General features: G+C 33.7%; 1 protein-coding gene across 1 annotated transcript; it reads left to right on the top strand.

The window, feature by feature from the left end:
• The first annotated feature begins 1563 nt into the window (after positions 1-1563).
• Positions 1564-5907, top strand: LOC7471049 (protein NDL2). The gene is made up of 11 exons (XM_002319595.4): positions 1564-1736; positions 1869-1968; positions 2445-2542; positions 2688-2776; positions 3461-3521; positions 3608-3694; positions 3883-3960; positions 4041-4097; positions 4306-4361; positions 4597-4732; positions 5321-5907. Exons 1-11 carry the CDS (start codon positions 1677-1679, stop codon positions 5564-5566), a joined length of 1068 nt encoding a protein of 355 aa, XP_002319631.1. The 5' UTR covers positions 1564-1676; the 3' UTR covers positions 5567-5907.
• The last annotated feature ends 3598 nt before the right edge of the window (positions 5908-9505 follow it).

Raw genomic sequence — 9505 nt, 5'->3', positions numbered from 1 at the left:
AAGAGTTATTAAAATATTTAATGGTGATTGAAAGCTTACATAATTGTTAATTTTAGAATTTATAAAATTAATTAAGATATATGCAAGCTGGTCTGAATACCCATGTTAATAATAATAATAATAAAAAATATCCGGTAAGATGGTCGTGATTATTTTTTAAAATATTTTTTATTTAAAAAAATATCAAAAAAATATTTTTTTTATTTTTAAAAATTATTTTTGATATTGATACATCAGATAAAAAAATATTAAAAAAATATTAATTTAAAATAAAAAATAAAAAAATTAATTTTTTTTAAAAGTATTTTTAAAACATAAAAATAACTGTCAAAAAGAAATTGATATAAATTTGTTGCAAAAAGAGGACGAGGCTAGTCAAAACATACAAAGCATCGAATTCTACATGGCAGTGAAGGAGTAGACTATGGGGGGGGACAAATTTCAACGTAACCATGCATGTTTTGCAGTGCCCGTGATTGCCGTTCAAAAACGCGTTTTCCGACTGCGAATGACAGACCAATCCTGTCCCAAGTTTTTGAGTACTTTCCACCGGGGATGATGAGTGATCCTGATTCATCCTTTATTTCGATAATAATGACCCGCTAATCTTGGGAGTTTAGACCACGATCAAGCTCCCTTATTTTACATTTTAACAATTTTCATTGGATAATTTATTTTAATTTTTTTAATTTTTTAATTTTTTTTTTTTTTTTTGTCTAAAACAGCATATTTTATTTTTTTAATTTTTTTTTAATTCTAACTAAACTGAATATGAAATTTTTTTAATAAGTTAAACAAGTCATAACTTATTTGGCAGTGTGATAAATATTATTTTTTAAAATATTTTTTTACTTTGAAAAATATATTAAAATAATATTTTTATTTTTTAAAAATTATTTTTGTTATTGGTACATCAAAAATATTTAAAAATATAAAAAAATAATTTAAAATTAAAAAAATTAAAATTTCATTACAGATAAGTACAACTACGACCCAAACAGTTTCTAAACAAAAGAAGTTTAACAACTAATCTAGCTGCCACACTCCATGTGCCTCATAAAATCAAGACAACGTAAACCATAGAAAATTAACATTAGAGAACAAAACTTTATTCTAAAAATAATAACTATACAATATTATTATCATCATCTCCATCATTAATGATTGGAGTGGCTAAATGAGGTATATAACAGCAAGCATGGACAATGATGAGCTGGCGCACTATGATAGATTAACCCAATGGGACCATCTCCCTTTCCAGCTTCCAGGTGGCATACAGCTGTCTGATACCTATCTATGAAATGACCTCAATCACCAGAAAACGATGCCGCTTTCGCACTGACCAAAATGCCCTCAAATTGACCATTTTACCCTTCTACGCAAATGCAACGGTCACTTTTTCACCCTCAAAACAAACAAGAAGACCGTAGTAACATCTTTGACCATAGGGCAAGCTTGGTATTTTGCAAAAACAAACATAGATTTGATGTAATTTCATTGACTTGATCAGGGCAGTTTAGTATTTTTAAGTTCTGAAAACGAAAGAAAACGAGAGAGGACCCGGAGAGAGAGTTCAGAAAGAAGACGAAGAAACAAGAAGAGATAACTTCAATTCAGTGAGTTGCTGTTTAGTTTTTGTATTGCTGCTGCATTGTGAGTGTTGAAAGAAGTGAGTCATGGGTGAGTCAAGTGACTCAGTTTCGGTGGATATTGACATGCTATCTTTTGGTGGGAAGGTAATTAACCAACTCTAACTAACAAGAAGAAAGGAAAAAAATGATATCTTTCTTGTTTTCTTGATTACACTCCGTGGCTTACAAGCTTTAAGCTTTATTAATGGATTTTGGTGTTATGTGTAATGTAAGCAGGAGCATGTGGTGAAAACAAGCAGAGGTTCAATCTCTGTGTATGTTTGTGGTGATCAAGAGAAGCCTGCTTTGATAACTTACCCTGATGTTGCTCTTAATTGTATGTTCCGTTTTCTTGTAATTTCTTCTTCTTTTTACTTAATGGGCTATTTTTCTTTCAGATTTTCTCTAATTTACCTTAAATGGGTTTGTGTGTTTAGCTCATGTGAGGTGAAATTCAATTATTTCCGGGCTTTTTTGGTGCTTTTGTTTGGAAGTTTGTTATACTTTCTGTGCTCTTGAAGAAAAATTGTAACTGCAGTGCTTTGTTTTACAAGAAATGGGCTGGTTCAGACTGAGTTCCTTGAAAGCAGCTGTAATGGATGCTTTTAATTTAATCTAAGCATATTTATGATAATTAAATTCTTAATATTTAGAATTTTTATGGTTCTTAATTGATTCTTGAGTTTTAGTTAAGAAAGAATGAGTTTAAGTGTTATTGAGCTGGCATGCTTTAGTTGCTTCTAATTGAAAAGATCTGAGTTTCAATTTGTTTTTGATATGTTGGTGTTTTTTGCTTTCTGGGTTTTTTCACAGCTATGACTTGTTTCCAAGGTCTCTTATTTAGCCCTGATGCAGCTTCCTTGTTGCTCCATAACTTCTGCATATACCACATTGATGCCCCAGGGCACGAGGTCAGTGTCGCTGTTGGTTCTTTAACGTTGGTGGAGTTTAATTGTTTAATTTTGTTTGTTTATGGTTTATTATCTCTTCTTTTTTTCCCCTTTTGAACGATGCTAATAAAGCCTCTCTCCACCCTTTGTTCAAGAGCTCTTGCAGTTGGGAGCTGATGTCATTTCTTCTGATGTTCCGTTACTTAGTGTTGATGACTTAGCAGACCAGGTTGCTGAAGTGCTTGATTTCTTCGGGTATTTAACTGCTTGCTGCATTTACTGGTTTCTTATATGCTTTTCCAATTATGATTTTTTTGTGTACCAATGAAGATTTGATCTGCTTCTTGTTGTTTTCAAGTTGGTTGTCTGATCATTTCTTATTAGTGCTTTCATTCTAAAGGTCTGGTTCATTTTGTTGTTCTGTTATCTTGATTACTTATGAACCATTGACCACCATTTGTCTAGGAGTCCTATTGATTTTGGCAGGCTCAGCTATCTGGAATTTTGTTTTTCTTCTGCAACACCAGTTGCACAAAGTTCTGTCATGCCCTGCATTAATTTTGTGTCTTATTCAATAGAGCTCCCATTAAAGAGTTCCCTGTTGTTCATAACTAGCTAAATTTTTAGAAACTGAGATTTTGGGAGCAGGAGCGAAGATCAATTAGGAAGGGCAGTTACCTAGAGTATTGATAAATGTCTTGAGTCATTAAATGTTTGCAGTTTCAAGCCAAAATAGGATTCACTCTGTGCAAAATTGCTGCAATGGTAGCCAGAATTCATTTCCCGATACACAAGATTAGTGTCCAGAAATGTGAATTATCAATGTTTTTCTCATGTGAAGGTCCTAACAGGAATCCTAATCTAACCTATAAGTGATTTATCTCTGTCATGAAGACATGTTACAGTATGTTTAAGAACTAACTCACTTTTCTAAATCAGGCTGAAACAGGTTCTGTGCTTAGGCGTAATGGCTGGTGCTTACATCCTGACACTTTTTACTGTAAGTTGGGAAGAGTCTACCCTTGTCAGTTGCCTCTGTTTTTACCCTGATGTTCTGATACATGTTTATTTTTCCTTGTGGTACAGATGAGATATCAAGAACGGGTGCTTGGGCTAATTCTTGTTTCCCCTGTTTGCAAGGCACCTTCATGGACTGAATGGTTTTACAATAAGGTTTTACCCTCCATCTTTAAGTCAAGGCTACTTTTTTTTTTTTTTTTTGAGGAAGAAATATAAATTTGAAGGAAACCATTCACCTGGGACACCTAAAAAAGATTAGGATAAAACTAATATACACACTGTTTCACACATCTTCACAGTAATCCAAGTTGCTTAGGGTTTTACTGGACTTGCCTTTTCAGGTGTTAATGAACTTGTTATACTTCTACGGAATGTGTGGAATATTGAAGGAATGCCTTCTCCAGCGTTACTTCAGTAAGGTACTATTGATGACCTTTTTTTTCTTTTAATCTTTTCCAATTTTGGAATGTGATGTATAATTATCAGATTCGGAATGTAGGAAATTAGGTGCAGTGTGCAGGGCGCAGAAGCAGACATCATTCAAGCTTGTAGAAGGGTAAGGATTCTTGGTTTCAATGTCTTATTTCCTGTTAATTCCATTTGACTTGTACAGTCTCAGAATTGGCGATACCAAAAACACCCTAACCCTTAGTGATATATTGTCAGAGCAACCTGTCACTCTTATCAGTGTCTAGGAAGGGTACATCCTATACGGTGCCTTTTTGAGATATTTGATGTCAATCTCATTTATCATTTGTTGGCAGTTGCTGGATGAAAGAAAAAGTTTGAATGTAATGCGCTTTCTTCAAGCAATCAATGAGTGAGTATTTGTAACTTGTTTAAGCATCTTCTTGTTCATACATCATTAGCTCGAATCTCTTCTGCTGACTACTGAATGCTTTCATTTTGTGGCGCCATTTAAACTAGCATGTCTGCATGAGACTGTAACTTAGCCAGTTGCTACAAAGTTTTGAAACTAATTGCGTAACATATATAGCCACTGTCTTGTAAAAATGCCTATGTTCAACTAATTATCAAGGTGTTTTATTAAGCAGGAGGTATGACCTTACAGAGGACTTGGAGAATTTGCAGTGCAGGACACTTATTTTTGTGGGGGAAAGTAGTCAATTTCATGATGAATCAGTATACATGAGTACCAAAATGGGCAAGAAAACTTGTGCTCTTGTTGAGGTAGGGTGGTTTCACTTCTTCAGACTATTTGTTTCATTATGAGCAGTTGGCTTTTTTAACATACGCAAGATTTAGTGATAATAATTGCCTAATTAATAATCTTTTTTTTTAATGAAAATTGAAAAGTTGTATTATAACCCAAAAAGAACCATAAAGAAAGTAACTCTAAAGGCTGAGAAAAAGATAACAACCATGCTAATAACTCTTCCTTCCTTACCAAGGCATGTTTTGCTAAGCTATCAGCAACATTATTCTCTTCCCAATTGACATTAACAACATTGACAGATCCAATTTTCTTGGTAAGACTAGCAATACAATTAAAAACACTCTGAAATTTCCATGGCCTAATTGGTCATCTTGTTGGATCATAATGTTGACAAGGCATATATGTTCCTGCATGAAAGGATTATACCTTGACTATTAACTAAAAATGAGATCACCTGCAGTATGTCTGCTTTTGCAAGCACACCACCGTATTCTAAAAAATATATGGACATATTATTGGAAGTTCATTTAAGATCACTTTCAAGTTTAAGGTGCTTGTTTTCCTTTTTGCATCTTAAAAGTGTTTATTTGTATCTCCAACAGGTTGAAGCATGTGGTTCATTAGTCACAGAAGAGCACCCTTATGCCATGATAATTCCGATAGAGTTTTTTCTAATGGGGTTTGGGTACCACAGACAACCGTATTTTGCTTCCTCATCAAGTATTGGCTCCAACCCTACCAGTCCTTCAAGTCGCTGCTGTATAGCGCCGGAACTTCTCTCCCCTGAGAGTCTGGGTATCAAGCTCAAACCAATCAAAACCCGTGTAGACATTGATGTCAAAGTATGATTTATTCGCAAGTCTCTAATTTAATAATTCAGAGGAGCAGTATGCTGGCTTTACAAATATGTGTATGGTTACCATGATAACTGTCTTGCATCTACAAGGTAGGATACTCGTATTCTTTGATTTTATTGGTAGGAGAATTTTATGGTTAGGGATGAATTCATTTAACGGTTTTCTTGATTATTTTGTAGTGTAGATAAAATAGATATTTATAGATACAGGATACCGAGATGGTAGGAGTCTTATTTATTACAGGAGGATCAGTTTCTAGCATTTGACATGTTCTGTAGTACTTTATGTAACTTCTCTTGCAAGTAATTGTTCGAAGCAATGTCCAAGAATCACCATTGCTTTCCTTTTCTTTTCCGTCATTGCTATTTGGTTTTGACTCAAAGCATGTCTAAGAACATTTATTGGTGTTTTCAACTTATGTTTTCATTGAAAAAATATTTTTTTTATTGTTTTTTAGTGATTTTTGATGAGTTGACATCAAAAATAAAAATAATTTTTTTTTTTTTATGCATGCTTCTAAGCTTGATTGAATTTTTTAGTAGGCATATATTATGGTTGAATTCCGTTGGATAGTTCAAAGAATTGTGAATGGAGATGATGTAAATCTAAGAGTATATTTTTGTATACATAATCTTCAATTCCCAACTTTAGTGCTGCTTTCTTTATGGCATTCTTTCTTATACTACCTGAATTGGAGTTAGGTGGACTCCAACAAGTTCCAAGAACGATAGGTTTTGAATTGAGATATTCTCCTCGAGACAAAGTTCTTCAGACTGTTTTCTTCGCGAGGACAAAGTTAAAACTAAACAAAGAAATAGCATGCTAGTTTTTCTCCCTTTGTTCTTTTTATTTACTGCTCGTGATTCAATCAAATAGTAACCTATTCCTTCATTAAGTGACTATGGCCCACGATCCCTCACTCTATTAAACAACTTCCGAACAAATTGACCAGCAAAATTAAATAAAAAAAAAAACCTAAAAGGGCTGATCTTTTTCCTGTTCATTGTATGGAGAAATATTGTGTTTTAACAATTTTGTCTTTCATTGCGTTTAACTATTCCCATTGGAAGCGGGGTAAAGATGTCCTTTCTAGAGGATCCAAATGTTATTTGCATATTGAGTGGGGGTAGTTCAGTTATTTACTTTTTAAAATGTACAATAGAAATACTTTTTCTCCCTTGAAAGCCAAAAATAATTGACCAGTGGTTCAGCGGTTTGGTGGGAGGGATAATTCAGTTTGAACATGGTTATAGATTTGTCATATTAACTTAGGTTGACCCAGACTGAGTTTTTTAGGTTCTTATTTTATTCAATTTTATCCTTCCACATTTAATGGGATGAGAAGTTAGCTATATTGTTCTCTTTTTGAAAAAAATATTTTTTCCCACGTTATTGTGATTACTTTTTTTTTTAATTTAGTCCATATGTTGTCATTGTCTATTTTTTGTATTGTTTAATTAAAATAAAATCAATTTATTTGGCATAATCAGGTCTATAACCCGAGTTGCGAATTTATCTTTCTTCTTTGAAATGTGTTTGTGACACATGAGCATCTTTTTTTATGCAAAGATAATTAGGCATACGATGTGCACGGGTCCACAGATAATATAAATTTAAGAGTCCTAAAATAAATAAATAAAGAAAAAGAATTTCATTGTAATGAAATGTTTTTTTATTATTAACAAAAACTAAAAACCTTAGAGGATACACTTTGCACACCCTTGCAAACCATTGTCGATGACAATAATAGTTTTTTTTCTTTAGGTAAAGTGCGGAAATCGAGTGAGAAAAAAGAGAGAAGGAAAGGGAAATAAAGAATGGACAGTTTGAGCTAAGTCATAGTTGCTTTGCCGACACATTTGCCTTGGGAGAAAGCTCTTAGCGCGACGATTACAAAAGCACTTAGAAGGTCACTATGGAGGCTCGAAGGAATCTGCGCGCACCTCTCCAATGCAGCAGGCTTTCTCGTACCTTGACTCGTGTTTTTTATGCACCAATATTTTTTTTAATTTAATCCCTAATTCTTTTATGCCTCTTTAATTTCTTGATTTGATCCTTGTTTTATATATATATCTTCAATTTAATCTCATATTTCATCCTATCTGAGTCCAATAAAAGCCCAACTAGAAAGAAAAGAAGGGAAGAAAAAAGAGAGAGATCAAATGACCAAATTGGTTAGTTTATTGTGGTTATGTTGTTGTCAATATTAACAATAAAACTAAAAGGCATAGAGGATACAATATGGATGCCCTCACAACCCCTTATGAACGACAACAATGATTTTTTTCCAGGTCGAGCATGGAAATTAAGGGAGGTAAGAGAAAAGAGAGAAGAAAAAGGAAGAAAGAAGAACAAGCCCCCAAAGCCACGCCATAGTTGCTTCGCCAACACGCATCGCACTAGTAGGAAGCCCTTGGCACGACAGTTTCAACGACACTTGGGAAGGCTGTCATCAGGGCTCAAAGGAATCTACCCATACCTTTCCAATATGACAGGCTTCCTCACACACCGATATGTGTTTTTCACGTGCTAGCCAATTTGTTTTTAATTTAGTCATTGATTCTTTTATACTCTTTAAAATATTTTATTTGGTTCTTGATTCTTTGATAACTTTTCAATTTAATCCCGAATTTCATCCCACTCAAACCTAATAAAAGCCCAACTATGAAGAAAATAAGAAAAGAGAAAAAAGATATATATATGACTAAATTGAGTTAGCTTATTATGGCCGTGTTTATAATCTAAGTCGCGAATTTAACGGATTAGCCCGAGTTAATTGAATCGATCCAACATGTCATCGTCTTTTCATTTCACTCCCTAAATTTTTTATTTATTTTATCCTTGAAAAGTTTTTTGTTTCATATTTTCACATAATCCGGTTAGGCAAAGATTAAAACGATGACGACTTAAAAATAAATTAGAGCCTAATCAGGTTATGAACAGGGTGACTTAATATTACGAGTCAAATCTAACATGGTTGGATTTGAATCCGAGGCCATGCAAGAGATTACAACATAGGACTAAGCCATATTGATAAAACACAAAAGAACTATACAAACAAGTTATTTTGTTTTAATTTAATTTTTATTTTTTTAAAAAAAATATATCGGTATATAATTAAATAGAAATGATGAAACACAAAAGAACTATACAAACAAGTAAAATTGACTTCCTTTTCTTTTAGGCCAGAATTGACTTTTGATCCAAGCATGAACATCGGGACTAGTTAATAGCTAAGACTGACAGAGTGACTAGAAAAATAAACCCATAACTACATAATTAAATCACGAACTTCCTTAACAGATCTCAATTAACTGTTGTACCCGTGACTTCCACCTATCAAGACAACTTTGGCCACTTGCAGTAGACAACAGTGGTTTTTAGTCTTGTAGCTTTGTACAATTGTTTAAAAAGTTTTGAAAAGATTTTTGGTCTTACTAAGAGATTCTGCTAATCTCTTCACAAGATGCAACCTAAAATCCCGACAAAAGTGTAGCTCTAGACCAGGAGCAATTGGAATAGGACTTTCGTTTTTGTCTGAAACAATTGGAATAGGACCTCACAACAAGCAGACAGCATGCCAGCCACCCCATTACAAGATTGGCTTCAGTTCACAGAGACCCATGCATCTGCATTATTTTGTTCTGTAGCTGGAAATTAAGGCGTTAAACAGGTTGGATCCTGTAGGATATTTCTGAACACAGTAACAACTCTAAGCTTATATGCAATTGCAAGTCGCAATTACTCATGTACTCTGTTGTCACGTATATGCACTGAGGCATCAAATGAAATATCATATCATGCAACAATTTTTGTGAACATAAGATGACAGTCAACAACCTGAGCTTTCAAGATTTTGATTCAAGAAAGAAATTAATGAATTTACAGCAATCTTCCATGTCAAAAAAATGCCAGCTAGAAGTTCAAATT

Source organism: Populus trichocarpa, chromosome 13 (assembly GCF_000002775.5).
Source record: "Populus trichocarpa isolate Nisqually-1 chromosome 13, P.trichocarpa_v4.1, whole genome shotgun sequence".
Classification (NCBI taxonomy): Eukaryota; Viridiplantae; Streptophyta; class Magnoliopsida; order Malpighiales; family Salicaceae; genus Populus; species Populus trichocarpa.
This window is presented reverse-complemented; position numbering and strand designations above follow the sequence as displayed.

Bases quoted from the DNA above. Each gene is read 5' to 3' on its own strand.
- LOC7471049 (XM_002319595.4), top strand. From the start codon at position 1,677: ATGGGTGAGTCAAGTGACTCAGTTTCGGTGGATATTGACATGCTATCT. The intron at 1,969-2,444 runs GTATGTTCCGTT...GTTTTTTCACAG, and splicing joins CCCTGATGTTGCTCTTAATT to CTATGACTTGTTTCCAAGGT. The intron at 3,522-3,607 runs GTAAGTTGGGAA...CTTGTGGTACAG, and splicing joins ACATCCTGACACTTTTTACT to ATGAGATATCAAGAACGGGT.